Source organism: Semicossyphus pulcher, unplaced genomic scaffold, assembly GCF_022749685.1.
Source record: "Semicossyphus pulcher isolate SPU_LCO1_2020_fin unplaced genomic scaffold, fSemPul1.0.p SCAF_15, whole genome shotgun sequence".
Lineage (NCBI taxonomy): Eukaryota > Metazoa > Chordata > Actinopteri > Labriformes > Labridae > Semicossyphus > Semicossyphus pulcher.
Window position 1 is genome coordinate 3,722,338 of NW_027211659.1, and position 19,985 is coordinate 3,742,322.

Here is a 19,985-nt window from a genome sequence, read left to right on the forward strand (position 1 = left end):
AGAAAACAAGATTTATTTTTTGTGTTTTGAATATAATGCTAATACTTAAGTTGTTTTTTTTCCTTTTTATCCGATTAATAATCGATTAATCGTAAAAAATAATCGACAGATTATCACAATAGTCGTTGTGGCCCTATTATTGACTGCAATTTGGTGTCAGTTTTACAGAATTTGACACAAACTGAGACGAAACTTAAAATAACAAAACTACAGAACAACTGTGAAAACAAATCAGATTTGAAAGCGGCTGTGCGTCTCTTCATTCCTCTTCACCGCTGTCGTCTTCTTCTTCTTTATCCTGCTCTTAACTTCTTCAGTCAAGTAGTTTCCGTTCACGTTACCCTCATTCATGTCATAAGCACCATCATGAAGTAGAGACGCAGTGAGTCAAAACTGAAGGAAAATCTGTTTCAAACATTGATTTTTGGCGCCAGCCTATCAATCATTGTATCGCACGAGTCAGGACGATATCGTATCGATATTTTGTCCCACCACAGTTGCAATATATATTCTTACGCTGCTATGTGGTTGCACAACTGAGCACTAATTAGCATAGAAGAAGAAGTCATCATCACTGTTATAACTGACTGATACACCATTATAGAAACTATCCTCTGTGTGATACTGAACGTCTTCGACACTTGTACACGTTGTCAGAGAGGATCGTGGTCAGCGGCCGGGCTGAGGCCGCCTGCTTTATCTGTTAACGCTTTGTAGCTATCAGCCAGAAGACACGCTGGCCTCTCTCTGTATCTGTGTCTGTTCTGCTGCACACATTCACACACGTCTGAATTTCTGCAGACGCACTCACACTTGAAACGGTGCCCCTCACAGACAACAGTGGACTGTGTTAAAGGCTTCTTCTCGCTGCATTGCACAAAGGAAATTAATGCTATTCACCTTTGTGCAGAGCTGCAGAGAGTTTCCACAACTGGTGTGTTTCTTTCCTTCCACCCACATAGATTAAGTGTTTTTGCCGAAGCTAAATTCTAGTATGGATTTATTATTATTCTTTTTCCAGAAGCCTTAAGCTTTCTTTGTCTTTATGCGTTTAGAAAATATGATATTAAAGCCAAGATTGTGTTTCGAATATGTTCTCACCAATTCAGCCTAAATATGAGAATTTGCTGCTTTACACTGAATTGAACATTGTAGCTTTTTGGTCATTGCTCTGCCGATCAGATTATTCTCCACCTCCTGTTTTGCTGTTTACATATCACCTCAGGAGGGGTCAATTCACTCCAGGTCAAGGTCACGTTAATTCCCTCCTTAAGATGCCCTCAAGGCTGTGCAGAAAATAACATTTGAATGAGCTGCAAGGGCGTTTCAATGGAGACCTTATCAGCCAAACACAGAGACACATGACACACAACGATAGGTGCACTGAAAACACCATATTGTCAGTGCATATTGTGCATTCATGTAAAGCCACCATATGGTTGCACTCCCATGCATAAACACAGATGTCTAACTCCCTGCAGCACACACAAACACACACAAACATCACCATACGGTTGTGTTCCCACACTCTCCAATCCTCCACTGTACAAACCCTCAGACGCAACCAAACGCTCTTCCTCCCTCGTTGGACATTTGATCTTCATTAGAAGAAGTTCAAGAACGCACACAAATTATCAGCAAACATTGACACAAGCAGTTTAAATATCCCACAGTGATGCTTAGTTGACACAGCTCAACTGCAGTAACATGATGTCAGTAGTGTCGCACACAAAGGGGAGGAATCTGGGTCAGGATTTCTCTCAGATAATCAAATCGTTAAGTCGCTTATGAAGCAAAAGGCCAAATATGTGGGTGCACCTTTTGTCTGCAAGATTTTTAAGTGTGTGTGTGTGCAGAGGACATGTTCTGGGGTAGAGTGCATTTGCTTTTGTCTGCAGAACAGTCGTACCCGTGTGTGTGTGTGTGTGTGTGTGTGTCTGAGCATGTGTGTGTGTGCACGGCCTTTGTTGCATTTTTTCAGGTCAGTTGAGCTGTCTGTAAGTCTTGTATTTCCTGACCAAGGGTTTCTTGTGATTGATGCACTCTGGTCACCTCAGGCGTTATCTGTCTGTCGGTCTTTGTGTCTCTCTCTTACACACACACACACACACACACACACACACACACACACACATATACACAGCATAATGATGCATCCCTAAGGCAGGTTACAAGTGAAGTAAAAGCACCATTGTTACCTCTCTCCCGTCTCCCTTTGTTTCTCCCCTTCTCTCTCTCTTTCTCTCTGGGTCTCTGGCTCTCCAGCAGGGTTACTTGAGGGCAGTGTCATTTGCTTTCACTGCAGCCTGGTTTGCTTACTGCAGCAAAGAACAGCGCGGTACAATGTTTTACGCCTCCAATGTGTGTGCGAATTTAGTACTCTGAATCGGGCCCAGAAGAGACGACTGTAAGATAATGGTTTCCACCTGCTCTGCTGCTGGTTTGAAGCCTCAGGTCTTCAGCAGACAAACATTACTCTTTAAAAACCTGGCCATCTTAATTGTGTTAGCTATATTGAAATTCAAGCAGCAGTTGCAGCAGCCCTGGATAAAGTTTCCCAGTCCTTATACATGGCTCTGCATACCTCTCCTTTCCTATACCTGCTCTCGTCCTGTGACTGTGTGCAGCCCACTGCACCGCGCTGCTGCCACTGACACTGCTCCCAGTGGCAGTGAAACGTTTAATTATTTTACCATCATGAATAATTCAATATAATGCGTCTCTATTTGAGTTCTTTTTTCTGCACTGGATGAAATGAAAGGACATAGAAGTCGTCTGCAGCGAGAGCAGGAAGAGGCGAAGTCATCATATAATCAAAAAATACTTAAAGGACAACTTTAAAATTTAATTAAGTGATAATCTGGAAGATTTACATTTAAATAAATGTCTGTTAAGTCTCTGTCTATCGCCAAATGAGGTAACACAATGTTTGAGCCTATGGCCCGCTGATGAAAGCCTTTGCTTTTGCAGTATTACAGACTGGCTGTCTGTGGCGACTTTCGCCCAGTTAGTGACGCGTTTTCCATCAGCCAGCAGTGGTTGGTCTGCCAGAGAGGGTAGGCGGAGCTAAGCGGCTGCTTTTCCGCTCTCTGCAAGTGTTGCGAGTAAACAGTAATCTACTATGGCTGAACAAACAAAGAAAAGATGGATGACTACAGATACAACTTCAACAAGAAGTGAAAATCCAAAGAAGAAGAAACAAACTCAACGCTCAGATGAAGCAAACAGTCTGAAAAGGAAAGCGACCGTCAGCGAGGAAAATCAAGAGTTACAACTAGTTACAAGTGTGCTCCTGCAATTACCATTTATCACCATAGGTGCCGCCAAAGACAACAAAACTGAGATGGTTAAGATTATGTCTTTAATCCACTCACTTGTCATGTGAACATTTATATTTTTTATTTCTCTCGTCTGTTTTAAAGAACCCTCCTTTCATTTGTTTAAGATACCTATTTGGCCATTATTTATTTGGAGAAAAGTCTCCAAATAGTTGTGGTATTTCTTGTGCAAGTGCAGACGGTTGGTGGACCCTGCAGATCCAGTAGAAACACTTGTTATAACAGAGGTCATTATCCTTGCAGGTTCTGATGACACATCTCTGCATGGCCCTCTTTCTTTTCTCTCATCCCTCAGATTAAACACACAGTTTATGTTTACATTAAAAATTCATGCGTGGGAGCTTCATTATAGATAACGTCTGACGGGCTACTGGAGCTGCTAAGTTTTCCTAATTATTTTCCCTCTTAAGAATGAAGTGAAAGCAACATCCTCTCTGCAGCAGCATAAACAGCCTGCACCTTATATGGACACTGGCTGTAACACTGAGTGTGTGTGTTCACAATGTGTGAGGGATATTTATAGCAGTCTGATAGGAGGACACACACACACAGGCGGTCCCACAGGCAGCGGATCAGCAGTTTATTTCAGCTTTACTAAGCAAACTTTACTTTGTTTTTTTCCTTTACACTTAATTAGTTTGTTTTACACAATTTAACAACTTTTATGTCCCTTTTATTTAATTTATTTTGCACTTTTGGATTTTAATTTGGACTTTGCTTCCTTTACTTTCACATTTAGTTGGCATTTTCACTTTCTTTTGTCCTGTTCCACTTTCACTTGTGTTTTCCCTTCACCCATTCAAACTCAGTGATCGTGTCACTCTGTGTCATCTCTTTGTGTTGCATAAAAGTCCACTAGGCTCATAAAATGTGGCTCATAATATTGTCTTTATCTGCTGTGCCTGTGTGCGCCGGTGCCGCTTCATGTTTGCGTGCTGCATACTGAACACAACAGATCTGCTTTCGTATTTATACTATTTAAAAATATTCAGAAAATGCTCCAAAGGCGAAGCATTAAAATCATCTCCGGTTCTGTACTGACCTCGGCATTCATGTATGAATCCTCTCAGAATAAAACGTTATAATGAGATTTGTGACGACCAGTGCAGAGTCTTTGCTGTAAGGGTAAATACCATGCATAAGGCAAATGTGTGTAACACTGTGAATCCTTATCGTTTTAGGGTCTCTTAAGAGATCTTTTTTTGGTGATAGTTAGGAACTTTATTTTCTGTAACGTAACGTTCCGCATGTAAAGACACAGAAAGAAGCTGTGCAGTTACTGTAGCACATACTGCACAGTCCTCTCTTGCCTTATTTACAGCAGCAGTGTTGGTTTCATCGCTTCTCATTTAAACAGTCTGATGGAAGCAGACAGTCGATGATCGCTCCTTTTCATGCAAAAGTAGCGTCTAATGACGCGTAAAACACCCCTTTTTCTGTGAGCACATTTTAGTCCCGTCTCGTCTCGAAACCAAAACAAACATGTTGTCATAGAAAATGGTGGTTTAGGAACATTTTTCAACCAAATTAACACTGCTATGATCACACCAAAAAGCTTGACAGTGTAATATTTATTGTAATCTTTGAATTATTTACCGCTCTAAACATTTAATTGTGTTTTCTTTCTTTTTCTGTAGATCAACGTGCGCGTCACCACCATGGACGCTGAGCTGGAGTTTGCCATCCAGCCCAACACGACAGGCAAACAGCTCTTCGACCAGGTAAGAGACACATACACACACATACGTGTTTTTGTGCATTATGAGGACCATGACTCCTGAGTGGATTGTGAGGACGGACATTTCCTAGCAGCTAGAGGAGAGAAAAATACACGGATGGGCATTTGAAGCTTAAATACTGTTCGATATAGTATTTTTCCTGGGTCTTATGCTTTCTTCTTCTTTTGTTATTTAGTGGCGGTTAGCAAACAGCTTTTAGATGCGCTACAGCCACCGTCTGGCGGTAGTACCACATTACACGAGGCAAAAACAACGGAAAAACAATATTTTTAAGAAGACAAATAGTCGCTTAAAATTTAAATTTTTTTTATAAATTAATGAATATTTGATTATTTGAAATTTATCACCTGAACCTAAAGAAGAGTGAGGTATCAGAATTCAAAGTGAACTCTGTGACCTTTTGAAAGAATCACATCGTGACTCACTACGAATGAAAAGCAACACTGAAAGTCAGCTTGTGTGCCAGCGGGTGACTGCCATGCTCAGTGTCGGTACTGGTTTCCCGTAAGACAATGACAAAGTGCTCTTTGTGTGAACTGGCAGCTTTCAGGAGACAGTGGATGTAAGTGTTGTGTGGATGGTGTGGTGCTGTGTGTGAATGTGTCTGGGAAGTAAAAGGGCAGCTTTCAGCATTGTTTCATGTCAGGCTCTAAAGGCTTGTTGGGGGGTTGTGGTGACGTGGAGGCAGGAAGACAGATGAAAGAGGGAATCTTTGTTTTCTGTTTGTGTTGCACCTCGTCTGTGATCTTCTTTATAGCGGGAGATCAAAACACACAATCGTATTAAAAGCTGTGCAACACGAGGTTATGTTGTCTTTTCACTCCGACCACGAATTCTGGTGCTCATCTTGATTTTACTTCCTCTAAGTGATAACTGGCCAACGTAGACAATACAGTGTCGCATTAGATTTCCACCTGCCATATAAAAGCTCTGTCAGTCACCATAGAACCGTCTTGGAACATTATTCGAGCGTCTCAAATGTGAGGGATTGCTATTTGAAGACTTCACCTTTAGTTCTGGGAACTAGTTTGAGGAAACTGAGGGTGAAACATAAGTGAGCCAACTGGTGTAAAGGTAATGATTGACCTCACTGCTGGATGATGCTGTGAAATTTTACACATTGATACGATCTGTTGAAATTATTTGACATACAGCTCCGGAAAAAAAATAATTTCTCCTCTGGTTCTTCTATTTATAGGTTTGTGTTTGTGTTAAATTAACTTTTGTTAACATGTCTTCAAACTTCCAAATTAAATCTCATTTTGGTCTTTTATCTGCAGAAAATGACGTCTGGTTAAGAAAACAAGAGATGCAAAAAAGATGTTTTTCAGACATTGAATAATGCATAAAAACATGTTCATGTTTATACAACAGAATACGAATGTTTTAACTCAGGAAGAGTTCAGAAGACTTTTTAATTACAGCGTTCATGCATCTCTGCATGTTGTCCTCCAGTCACAGTGCTGCTGGATGACGTTAGGCCTCTCTTGGAGCAGCTTGTCTTTGTTCAGTGGCTTGTGACCATCCATCTTCCTCTTGATCACATTCAGGAGGTTTTCAATGGGGTTCACATCTGGATTGGGCTGGCCGTGACATGAAGAGAGAGATGCTGATTTAAGGAACATTTGGAGTGCTCTCTTAAGTTTTTCTGGAGCTGTATATAAACTGTAGCGACCAATCCAAGCAATCCAAATGTCCAGATTAGTTTGAATTTTTATTAAAGGGCCAGTTCGCCAATTTTCAACCTCAGTTCTATCGTGCTATCATGGGGAGCTAATACCATTATGGTGGGGAAAAAAAGTGATTTTGCTCTGTGCCTTTGAAGGGCGCTATCCGCTTCTCCAATGGGCCCTGGAAAACCTACATCAGACTACGTAAAATCCGTCATTTGGCGGAGGCCAGGGAGCTCACTAGACTACACTTCCTCAATCTAGGACGCCGCCTCCGACGTCATGTCTCGTTCAAAATCGTCAGGTTTGAAATGTAGACTGCAGACCTGAAGATTTTTAGACGATCCACCGGTATATTCTTGTTGTATTTCGGATTCTGTCCCGCCCTGAGCCGTTGCTTGCAGCGAAAACGGTAGTATTTCACTCCAGCGTCTCTCGCTGGGCCGTTCCTTTCAGAGGGAGGGGGCAATGCATGCTGGGTGTTGTAGGAATTTAGAATGGGCAAAACCACTTTCTGCACAGTTATGGCGCCAATTTCAAATATTATTGCTTCTATCGATTACAGAGAACACCAGCTTTGACTGACAGAGGCTTTTTCCAGGGGAGAGTTGCTCTTTTACGCTAAACTAACAACCAAATTCTTACACAAAAAGCAAAATGTACGACTTAGCCTCTTAGCGGCACTTTACCATCATATAGTCGCTGCAGTATTGTCGACAGAAAATATCTGAGCCTCTTTGTCTGCGCTCCCACCACACAGCTGAACAGGTACAAAAAGTGTGAAACTACACCCAAGTGCGAATTACCAGAAATAATAATTAACCCATGAAAAGGAGTGAAACGTAACAAACAGTCAGCGCAGGTTAAACACACATTATGGCTCCTACACAAATGTTTATAGAGTTTATAGATCACGAGTGCATGAATGAGTCAGATGGGATTTAGAGCTGATACTGAACGTGATGCCAACGCCTCAGGACGCTTGTCTTCAGCACGCTCATGCACTGTTCAGTCACTTCTCCCCGTTAGCGTTGAACTGCAGCGTGTTGAAGGTTAAACACAGAACAGGAAATCACATGTCCGACACTGAATGGTGAGCTCTGTGATAATGAGACACACCAGAGGCGGCCTTCAGCCTGTTGCTTGGTCCTGTTTTCATTTTTTAAAATGGTGCAGATTCACATGAATGGAGAGAGAACTCCATTGATGAAGAGGCCGTGGAGCTAAATATAAGCTCTCACACACACACACACACACGCAGAATGATAAAAGGCCTAAGCGACACAGGAAAGCTTTTTAATCACACTAACCCAAACAGCAGCATGTAAGCCCGCCGCTGAACACGAACACTTTGATGAACAAGTGTTTTCATCTCATATTAAAGGAAGGAATCCCGTTCAGGCGCTCACACAGCTCCATGTCGACCATCTTTTCTCTCCCAATTATTAATCCTTCCCTCCCATCACGCGTTCCCAAATCATTTATCCACATTCTGAGGCTTCACTTCCACACATGCATGCTGAGCTCTCAGCATCCGCATAGCTGCCCTCTGCATACCGCATTCCCAGCAATTCCCCCAACGTGTTTCAGATGGATGTTTTTGCATTTGTTTACAGCAGGGATTATTTGATGGGTATTCCGTGTGTTTATGTGAGCGTGACTTTCCGTGTCCGAGTGTGGGGGGAGAGTTAATTATAAGGTAGTGAGAGCCGTCGTATTGACTGTGTAAATCACATTAGGGTCCGAGTAAGTGTCCGTATCCCCCGAGGGACTCTCCCTCCCTGTGTTTGAATGGAACCGCAGTTTGTAAATGACACAGCATGTGAGCGTGTTTGAGAGAGTAAGGGGGAAGACAAAGTTAGAATTGAAGGGAAAAAGGGAATGAAAGAAGAGACTGAAGTTGGTTTAGCACCATTAAACTGTTGAGCAGAACCAGAGGATGGGATCTCCTCTCGCTGTTGATCTCAGTGTAGCATCAATTAATCATGGATATGTATGTCTGAAGTGAAATATACTCTATAGCCTAAACTTAGTAGGATGTCTATCTCATAATTTCATGTGCATGTTGAACTTAAAGGAAAAGTCTCTGTGCTTTAAATCTGAGGAAATCCCTCGAAACAATTCCAATGATAATCGAACCTGTAAATAATCTGTGATTCACAAAAGCCTAAAAATATTTTGATATTTCAACCACAAGTTTTTAAAGATTTTCATTTAAATAAATGTCTGTTAGTCACTATCTATCGCAGAATGAGGTAACACAATGGTGACTGAGCCTATGGCCCACTGATGGAAGCCTCTTTTTGGTGCGGCTTTCGTTGAAACAATCACAAGTGGCGCCCAGTTAGTGACGCGTATTCCATCAGCCAGCAGTGGTTGGTCTGCCAGAGAGGGTAGGCGGAGCTAAGCGGCTGCTTTTCCGCTTTCTGCAAGTGTTGCGAGTAAACAGTAATCTACTATGGCTGAACAAACAAAGAAAAGATGGATGACTACAGATACAACTTCAACAAGAAGTGAAAATCCAAAGAAGAAGAAACAAACTCGACGCTCAGATGAAGCAAACAGTCTGAAAAGGAAAGCGACCGTCAGCCAGGAAAATCAAGAGTTACAACCGGAGCCAACCGTGGACGTCACACATGCAGCACTGTCTGGATATCTGGGAAGTGTGCTCCTGTAATTACAGTTTATCGCCATAGGTGCCGCTAAAGAGAACGAAACTGAGATCTTAAATAGGGGTGGGACAAAATATCAATACAGCAATATGTCGTCATCCTAACTCGACAGGATGGAGCGAAATATCGATATTTTAATTTACAAATATACAGTGCATTAAACAGATTTTGATTTTGACTCACTGTGTCACTACTTCATGACTCCTTGCGGTGGGGCTTAGGACATGAATGAGGGTAACGTGATTAGAAATGAATTGGCCGGAGAAGTTAATCAGATATCGTGATGTATCATTATGTGATTGTCTTGCTTATCAGTTATCGCAGAATCGCTGTATCGTGATATTAGCGTTATCGTGGGCCACGTATGGTATAATGAGTTAGCCTGCGATTCCCACCCGCAGTTTTAAATGTTCAATCATAGGCTTCTCTTTATATAAATTGCAAGACATAGCAAGAATGTGTTGATTGAAAACACTCACAAACATGTTGTTTTCTGAAAGAACCTATTATAAAGCATATCCATGGGAGCCTTGGGCAAAGACAGTTATACAACAGCAGCGACAACAACAACAACAACCAAGACCTCTTCCTAAAAATATGATCAAAGTGCTTTTCAAGGAATTTAAAACATGAGTAACTACCCATAAATAATGAATATAAGTGGAATTTCCACAGTAATAACCAAAAGCGAGGTATGAATAACTAAAACATGGTAGAAACAATAACCATTTTAGGAGACAAAAATTCTCATAATGTGTGGAAATAGGTGTTATGTGGACTCTCAACTCAGGTGCACGTTTCCATCACTTCCTGTAAACTAAAACTGTGTCTCTTCAGGTGGTGAAGACGGTGGGACTGAGGGAGGTCTGGTTCTTCGGCCTGCAGTACACAGACAGTAAAGGCTACGTCACGTGGCTCAAACTCAACAAGAAGGTGAGAGACCCTGAACACAACCACTCAAAGGCTTTCTGCCCGTGTTTACCTCCGTGCTGTTTTTATCACGTGTACAGATGGATTAACTTCCAGTACATCAAAACATGATTTTAAAGTGAGGAAAGCCTCCTGGGTTTAAGACTTGTGCGTATGATTTAAATGTAATATTCTGTTTGCTAGACGCTGAAATCCAAGGTCCCTTTTATCTTGATTAAGAGGGAAGAGACTCCAATAGATTTATTCATATGTTACAGACTGTAAAGACATGTTTAGGCAGAGGATGATGGGTAAAATCTGGACGCTCTCTGCAGGTGACCCAGCAGGATGTGAAGAAGGAGAACCCACTGCAGTTTAAGTTCAGAGCAAAGTTCTTCCCGGAGGACGTTTCCGAGGAGCTAATCCAGGAGATCACACAGAAACTCTTCTTCCTGCAGGTACTGTACACCTGATAGATTACTGTGCCTGCAAAGACATGTAGCAAATAAGGTCAACCGAAATTATACTAATTTACATGTTCTGAAATTATACTGTGACTTACAGCTCGGGTCTTTGTGTGTAAGCAGGATTTTTGCTTATTTTATTTAAGCAACAAAAGCTGAATCAAATCGTAAATCTCTGGTCTGGCTCTCTTTAAGTTTCCTTTGATCAGATATTTCAGAGGTAAAACCCCAGACCTTTTATTTATGTCTGTAGTACAGTTCATGCTGATGCCTCCAGTCGTTGTTGACACATCCTGACAGATGTGACTGCTGCTTTTTCTATTATCTATGAATCATGTCTGCGTGGATATTTATGTGTGTGTCTGTGTTGTCCCTGCAGGTGAAGGAGGCGATTCTGAATGATGAGAACTACTGTCCTCCAGAGACAGCCGTGCTGGTGGCCTCCTACGCAGTCCAGGCCAAGTACGGAGATTACAGTAAAGACGTCCACAAGCCGGGTTACCTGGCCTCAGACCGACTACTGCCACAAAGGTACTATATATATAATGACACACTATGCTATACGATACGACACTATACTAGATCATGCTTTGCTTTGCTGTGACATGCAAAATGGTTTTCACAGTCAAGCATTCAATACGACACTATACTATAATATACTATACTATAATATAGTATAATACATTACACTATACTATATGCTATTTACTATACTAGTTATACTATACTGTGACGTTATACTGTGCTATGCTATTCTATACTATGAAATGCTATGCTATACCATGCTATACTATAATATGCTATACTTTGCTACAAAATGCTATGCTATACTATAATATGCTATAATGTACGATGATATGCTATACTGTATTATAATATGCTATGTTATACCATGCTATGCTAGGCTATACCAGGCTATAATATACTGTACCATAATATGCTATGCTATACTATAAAATGCTATACTGTACTATACAGTTCTATGCTATACTATAATATGCTATAATGTACTATGATATGCTATACTATGCTATGCTATGCTATGCTATGCTATGCTATGCTGTCATGTGCTAAACTGTACTATAATATGCTATGCTATGCTATACTTTTCTATGATATACTATACTGTACTATAGTTATACTGTGGCTACAGCACAATACTATACTATGCCATACATAACTATGCTATGATGTACTATACTCTACTATCAACATAGCATAGTAGAGTACTGTACATCATAGCACACACTATATGCTTTATTAAAGTAGACAATGTAGCACCACACCACGCCAAATCACAACATACTATACTTTAAGCATGCTGTGCCAAACTATACTATACCTTACTATACTGTAAACTATAACATACTATACCTTATCGTACTCTACTATGACTTGCTTTGCTATGCTACGCTATGTCATGCGTTGCCATACTGTACTATATCATCTGTATACATGTGTGCCCTGTAGAGTTCTGGAGCAACACAAGCTGACAAAGGAGCAATGGGAGGACAGAATACAGACCTGGCATGAGGAACACAGAAGCATGCTCAGGTGAGTGTTTGAGCTTGTTATGATGAGGACATTGACACCTCAATGACCTTGTGAATATGTGCATCTGTGTGCTGAACGTCACGTGTGTGTTCATCTGTGTGTGTGTGTGTGTGTGTGTGTGTGTGTGCAGGGAGGATGCGATGATGGAGTATCTGAAGATAGCTCAGGACTTGGAGATGTACGGTGTTAACTACTTTGAAATTAAAAACAAGAAGGGCACGGAGCTGTGGCTGGGGGTGGACGCCCTGGGACTCAACATCTACGAGCACGAAGACAAGTAAGCAACACACACACACACACACACACACACGGTGACATACTTATGAAGATGTGTAGTTTACTGAAGATTCGTTCGTTACAGTTTCCTTCCTCATCAATATTTAACATTAATGAGGCGTCTCAAGAAGATTACAGAGTCAGAGATACTCCTCGTTCTTCTGCACAATTTTAATTCTCTTTTTGTGAATTATTGAGCACTTGTAACTCTTTTAAGATCATTTAAAAATTGATCAAAACAATCTGCTCGCAACTCTTTGAAATAGGCAACGTGTTTAGAGGGGTCACAAGTAGCCATTACTTCCTTTAAGGGATTGCGTCAAACGGTTGGGGAAATAATATTGGTCTAGTCAACGTGATCAAAACTGAAATGTTAGAATAAAGAGGAAGAAAATGAGACCACAATGAAGTTGATGTCAATGACACAAACAACGCCTACGAACATATTTAATTTTAGAGCCCTGCCGTTATACAACAACTTCATCTTAAATTAAGAATAAATGTGTTTGAACTGGCAACATGTCTCATGCAAAAACATCTAAATTCTGATCTTAAACAATAAAATCATTTTAAAAACTGTGTCTCACACATCAGGTTAAGCTCTTTTTGCATGATAGTCTATAAGGAAGTGTATACCTGGAAGATTGAATCTACTATAAATACAAGTTTTATTTTATAATATGGGAATTAAGTTACTCAAGAGATGCTTTTTACCTCAGCTGACATAGTTGTTATGTGAAAGCTCATTCAACAATATGAGCTGTAGACTCTCAGCCCCCTCATGACCTTGGGTTGCATTAGTTTGGCAACAACGCCCTCTTTTGGTGTTGAACAGCACAGCTGAGGAAAGAAACTCAACAAAACATTCATTGATGATTTTTATTTTTTATCTTTCAGGGCTTTTGAACATGTTTAAAAACTGCCCAACACTTTTTTATGACAAATAATAAATAAGGAAAAAATGAATCCACCTTTCAATCATTAAAAATCTTGTCCCTGTCGCTTCAGGTTGTCTCCAAAGATCGGCTTCCCCTGGAGTGAGATCAGAAACATTTCCTTCAACGACAAGAAGTTTGTCATCAAGCCCATCGACAAGAAAGCTCCTGTAAGTGTCAGGCTGATGATTCATGTTATTTTAAAATTCAAGATGTTTTTAATCACGACCATGTCCATCCTCTGTGTCTCCTCCAGGACTTTGTGTTCTACGCCCCGCGGTTGCGGATCAACAAGCGCATCCTGGCGTTATGTATGGGAAACCACGAGCTGTACATGAGGAGGAGGAAGCCGGACACCATCGAGGTGCAGCAGATGAAGGCTCAGGCCAGAGAGGAGAAGCACCACAAACAGATGGAGAGGTACAGGACACGCTGCTTTCACTTTATCAGGACTATACGTTTTTCTCAGGGAGAGTTGTCTATCATTTAACACTAGAACCGCCAACAGGTAAAATTTGCCCACAGCTATCTTTTGATTGTAACTTATTTTCCAGGAACTACTCAAGCCCCCTAGTCTTTGACTTTTCCTAAAAGTGTGTTCGGTAGCGCCCCCTATTGTTAAAAAATGTCATCATAAAGCCAGATTTAAAAAAATGGCCATTTAAACCTATGGCCGCCAGCGGGTCAAATTTACCCAGATATAGAACGCCGTCATTTTCGCACTATTAATTTTGCGCATCTAGATTGATACATTGTATGTTGCTATGGCAACACCTTTTTTTCACCTACTGTGTGTCATCAAGTTGCTCATCAAGTCATAACCTCCAATTCAACATGGATAAGATGTAAATCAGGCATTAGATTGACTCAGTGCCTTGAGTGAAGGTGAGTCTGATGGTGGGGAGGTCTATATGCTGTTATTTGGTTTGTTTTCTGCGAAGCACCTTGTTCAGAAAGTGCGCTATTGTTACATATATATTTAATTGTCATGTGTCATTCTGTAAGCTGCATAAAGACACTTCATTATACAACTTTGTGTTGTACAATGATAAATAAATGAACCTTGTACCTTGAAAATCAATACGTTCTAAGAGCGGGAGAATTTTACCCGTTGGTGGTTTTAGGAATGCTGTGACCCCTGGCTGTTCCTGGAAACTTGTTTTACAGCATGTGTGGAAATACCTTGTCACCTGTACCTGGACTTGAGTCCTTCATGTTATATTATTTGTTTTTTTTAAAAGATGATTGTTTTGGCCATTTTGCCTTTATTGAGGAGAGCAGCTGAGGAGAGACGGGAATTATGGGAAGAAGAGAGTGGGGGATGACATGCAGCAAAGGGCTAGCCTCTTTATGTGCCTGCTCTGCCAACTGAGCTAAACCAGCGCCCCGTATTACTTCTTTTAAAAAGTGCCTTACACGCAAACCAGCTTGTTTCAGGAGTGATCTAAAATCAGCTACATTCATTGCTTAAATGTCTTTTACTATAAAGTCCCACACACATTTTACGGCCTGTGGAAAGAAGCTGTGTCTAAGTCTGCTAGTTTGTGTTTTGATTGTCCTGTATCTCCTCCCAGAGGGAAGGGGGGAGAACAGGCAGTGTCGAGGGCGGGTGGGGGTCTTTTACGATACAGCCGGCTTTCCTACAGAGCTGGCCACTGTATATGTCACTGAGGGGTGGGAGGGTGGCCTTCACCACCCGCTGTAGGTCCTTTTTGTCCTCTGCTGTGGAAAATAGTTTGGTTTTATGTGACATTTATTGATGAGGCCTTGTGAGCACTAGGGGGCAGTGCTGCACTATAAATAAGATGCTTATTTCTGTCATCTGCAGGCCTGAATCTGTTTCAGTAGAATAACAGCAGCTTATTTTTACGTTGGTAAAATTTTAAAATAACAAATTATATGCAAATAATTTTTTTATGAATACATTGGTGGACAAGCAGACAACATACTTTGTTACCTTAAAGAAATCAGATAACTCCTTTACATGGAGATGGTTGAGGAAGACCTGACTCAACACAAACTTCTTAACTGTCCTGTAGACTACTTTAATGGTGTATAACTTTAAATAATCAACAGACAGATCAATGTGATGGTTGTTGTCTGCGTCCTTTTGGCAGAGCACAGCTGGAGAACGAGAAGAAGAAGCGTGAGCACGCGGAGAAGGAGAAGGAGCGGATAGAGCGAGAGAAGGACGAGCTGATCGAGAGGCTGAGGCAGATCGAGGAGCAGACGCACAGAGCTCAGAAAGGTACGAGTGCACCAGCGTGACACACGGCCTTTACATGCTCATGGACCTCTGTGATTGTAAATTGAGTTTTGGACAGAGCTGTGAGAGGGTTTAAGGGTAATTCCAGATTAACCTGATTCCCTCGGAGCTTTGTTTATCATTTCACCATGTATTCATCAGAGTGATAAATTCAATCTGGGAATGTAGGGGGCAATCAAATGCTCACTTTTTCTCTCGCTCTAAAAGACTTAATACTTTACCATAAATACTTCTGTAGGACCGACTGGAACGTGTCTGGTAAACATTGTATTGAAAACTGTGCAGCCAAAGTTTGCATTGAGTGTGCAAAGCTGCTTTCGTTCAGACAACTTTTAGCACCCAACAACTGTTGTATCTTTTGTCAAATTAATCTGAATTTAGCTTTTGTATTTGCACATTTGCAGCTGGTTCACCAGGTTTTTAGAGAACGTTTCGACATCTTATATATACATTTATAAAGGTCAGGCCAAGTAAAACATACCTGCCCAAAGATGACTGCATGTATGAAACACACATGCTATCTCCTGTCTCTCTGGATTTGCATAGAGTGGAGGCTTAAACGCAGACAGGGAGGAGCAGCTTCAGGCAGCAGCAGGCGGCAGTTTGCTCTTTCACATAAATTCTGCTTGTTCAACATAATTAAAAACTTGCTCCAAAAATGTCATAAATTAATCACAAATGACAGATTTATGAATGAAGACTTAAAGAAAGATTTTTCAAGGGTGTTTCAAAGAAGCACAGAGAAACTTTGGCCTCAGGATAATAAAGAGAAGACGCAGCATGTCCACAGTGTCTTTCCTCACAATCATATAAGATTAACATGGCCCGTGGCTCATATGTTTCCGTGTGTGTGCAGAGCTGGAGGAGCAGACCCGTAAGGCTCTGGAGTTGGAGCAGGAGAGGAAGCGGGCGAAGGAGGAGGCGGAGCGGCTGGAGAGGGAGAGGCAGACGGCAGAGGAGGCCAAGGCAGCGCTGGCTCAGCAGGCGGCCGACCAGATGAAGAACCAGGAGCAACTGGTAACTGCGCTCGCATGACGATTATAGATCACCGCCTCTGTTCTCTAAAAGCATTTGAGGGGGGAACTCAAGGGGAACATTATAAATATAGAGCCTCTGTTCTTGTTTTTTGTGGTTCATGGTTCAGATATTACTACAGTCGTAGAAAGAAGATGTCAGTTAACAGAACTGCTCGTTTCTCAATATGAGAAGTAACGTATTCTCTGTTTCCTATATTACTGTACATTGTAAATACCTTTGGGGGTTTTTTTGGGCTGTTGGTTAGACACCACACTCTGTTCAGTTTGCTAACTTGTTACTGGAAATGTGTTTTGTTTGCAGGCTGCTGAGTTAGCAGAGTTCACTGCCAAAATCGCCCTGCTAGAGGAGGCCAAGAGGAAAAAAGAAGATGAAGCGACAGAGTGGCAACACAAAGTAAAGTTTCTCCCGGATATTAGTGTGTTTACGTGTGTGTGTGTGACATGATTATTTGTTTGATTATTCTCTACTTTTTAACACAAAATCTGTTTCCTTTTACACTTGATTTGATTTTTAAAAAAACTAAACATTTATGTAAAAGGTCTGATGTCGGTGTCCTTACAGAGGAGGCAGGTTTAGTGGTTAAATTGAAATTGGAAAGATAAACAAATAATAAATACACATTCTTATTATATTACATAAAGGCTTGATACATATAATAGTTTATACAAAGGATATATAGGAAAGTCTTAGGCCCCGTGTCCACATAGCACCTTTTTGTGCGTTTGTGCGGAGACAGAAAAAACACTGCACACAGGTTCTGTTTCTATGACAACAATTAATTTAACTTACTACACAGCTAACAACACGCTAACAACACGTAGGGTGCGATAAAAACACTTAGCAGCAACATTTAGTGTCCGGCCGATCTGCTCCCACAAATGGGCTTTTCTGTCTCTATTGTGATACTGTTTGACAGAAACGTCCAAAACAAGTTGCTCCTCCATGTTTGGTGGTAACCAGGGTGACGAGTGGCACCCCAATTGATCGGTTGCCTGAAAAAAGCCGCGGTGACGACACCTGCGTCTTTCTCAAAAGTTCAGAGATTTTCAACTCGAAGCGTTCGGAGCTGCTGCTCAGAAAAAAGGCGCTATGTGGACAAGGGGCCTTACATCTTGTCCTTCTATTTTTAATACAAATGTAAAGAAACAAATGATACATTCATTTATATTCTTCTCTAAAAGAGATATAAAAGCTCTGACAAAGTTCTGACCAAGGTGGCTAAACTCTCCAGTAAACCCTAAAAGGAGATTGAGAGTGTGTGTTTCCTAACGTCAGTGGTTAAAATGTGTATGTATTTATGGGGCGCTGTTTGGCTCGGTCGGTGGAGCGGGCGCCCCATGTGCAGAGGCTGCGGTCCTCGTCGCACTGATCGCAGGTTCGGCTCCCGGTCTGCCGATCATTTGTGCATGTCATCCCCCACTATCTGCTCCCAGCATTTCCTGTCTATCTTCAGCTGTCCTATAAAAATAAAGCCAAGAGGCCAAAAAAAAAAAATCTTTAACAAAAAAAATGTGTATGTATTTATAAGTATGTATTTGGTTCTTTGCAGGCTCTGTCAGCACAAGATGACCTGGAAAAGACCAGGGAGGAGCTGAAGTCGGCCATGACGTCTCCGCCGGCTCCAGAACACGATGAGGAGGATGAAACGAACGCAGAGGCGAGCGCGGAGCTGCTGAGCGACGGCATCAGCAGCCAACGCAGCGAAGAGGAACGCATCACTGAGGCGCAGAAGAACGAACGCGTCAAGAAACAGCTACAGGTAGAGCGGGAGTGCAAGAGTGGAGAGTTGGGGAATAGTAGCTGGCCTTACAGGAGTATATGGGGGGGGTTTCCACATGGTTAATCACATTACACTGTTACATAAAATACTGCCTGGTTATTGAAATGAATTTCAACAACTGTGATGTGGTGTTTTGTAACTTCTTTTTCTCTGTCCCTCTCTCTTCCGTCCAGGCTCTGAGTTCAGAGTTGGCCGAGGCGAGGGATGATACCAAGAAAACGCAGAACGACATGCTGCATGCTGAGAACGTCAGGGCGGGCAGAGACAAGTACAAAACCCTGCGCCAGATCCGCCAGGGCAACACCAAGCAGCGTATCGATGAGTTTGAGTCCATGTGAGCCGGGAACAGTCTGGATACGACCTTGAAAAGAGACAGTTGGTCTCGTTGCCATTTCAACGCCTCACTTTCCTCGAAAAGCCCAAAACCTGCTGCCACCGAGGAACTCCTGCTTATTTTTCTACCCAGGAGAAAGACCGGCTAACGGGCTTCGTAGCTTCAGCCTCGCCAAAGCTCTCCCTATAGCAGCGGTTGGCCAATCACACTGCTACCTGCTTTTTAGAGCTCCGCCCCCCAACCCAATGAAAAAGCACACGTCTTTTTAATATGTCTGAAAAATAGCAAGCAACATATCCTGTCAAACATGGACCTGTCCCTTCTACAATACTGACAGTTTTAACGCTTGCATGTATGATAATTAAGCAGGACTGTAATAAGAGACTGGACAGATGTGGTTGATATTGTGCTTTTACTCAACAAAATAAAATGGCCATTTGTAGCTTGTTGATGTTGCCGGCACGCTTGTCTGTAAAGCTTTAATATCTGTACCTTATTTTACTTCTTTTGTCATCAGTTGAACAATTTAAATAACTTGTTTTAAACAAAAACGCCTTATTCGTCTTATTTCTTTCCGTTGTAGTATTACTCATTTTGTGTTGGGAAATTTAGCCTGCTTTCAGTTTCATTGACCTGTTAGTGTAACTTATCTTCTTTGATGGCTGTCAATTTGCAAATGCTCACTCATGTGCAAACTAAACCTGCTTATGTTACATTTTTACTGTGCTGGCGTTCTCCACCAATTAAGACGTTTGTTTAAAACTGCATTTTGCCCCACAATAAAGAATGAATTTATATTTCCAACTATGCAGCTACAGTTTGATCTGATGAGTCCTAACGAGGTGAGAGTCCAGTGAAGCTGGATTTATTGAGGATGTTGGGTCACATATACATGTTTGAACTTGACAGTGTTATTACAAAAGTTAAATGAAAGCTTGACTTTGCTGCGTAAAGAAAGTTTTTCATGAATTACTTTTATGTCTGTAAACTGTTCAGACGGCGCAACGCAA

At 41.5% G+C, this 19,985-nt stretch overlaps 1 protein-coding gene across 3 annotated transcripts in view; it reads left to right on the forward strand.

Annotated features, from left to right (window-relative positions):
• Positions 1 to 19,773, forward strand: part of LOC138592228 (radixin) — a 44,607-nt gene extending 24,834 nt beyond the window's left edge. For all 3 annotated transcript variants that reach the window (XM_069662940.1, XM_069662939.1, XM_069662941.1), the window contains exons 3-15: positions 4,976 to 5,059; positions 10,257 to 10,352; positions 10,664 to 10,786; positions 11,172 to 11,323; positions 12,263 to 12,346; positions 12,477 to 12,623; positions 13,631 to 13,727; positions 13,814 to 13,977; positions 15,675 to 15,805; positions 16,680 to 16,840; positions 17,162 to 17,254; positions 18,411 to 18,620; positions 18,815 to 19,773. In XM_069662940.1, coding sequence (XP_069519041.1) covers positions 4,976 to 5,059; positions 10,257 to 10,352; positions 10,664 to 10,786; positions 11,172 to 11,323; positions 12,263 to 12,346; positions 12,477 to 12,623; positions 13,631 to 13,727; positions 13,814 to 13,977; positions 15,675 to 15,805; positions 16,680 to 16,840; positions 17,162 to 17,254; positions 18,411 to 18,620; positions 18,815 to 18,979 — 1,707 coding nt within the window. In that variant the 3' untranslated portion in view covers positions 18,980 to 19,773. The remainder of the gene's footprint in view (positions 1 to 4,975; positions 5,060 to 10,256; positions 10,353 to 10,663; positions 10,787 to 11,171; positions 11,324 to 12,262; positions 12,347 to 12,476; positions 12,624 to 13,630; positions 13,728 to 13,813; positions 13,978 to 15,674; positions 15,806 to 16,679; positions 16,841 to 17,161; positions 17,255 to 18,410; positions 18,621 to 18,814) is intronic.
• Positions 19,774 to 19,985: the final 212 nt, after the last annotated feature.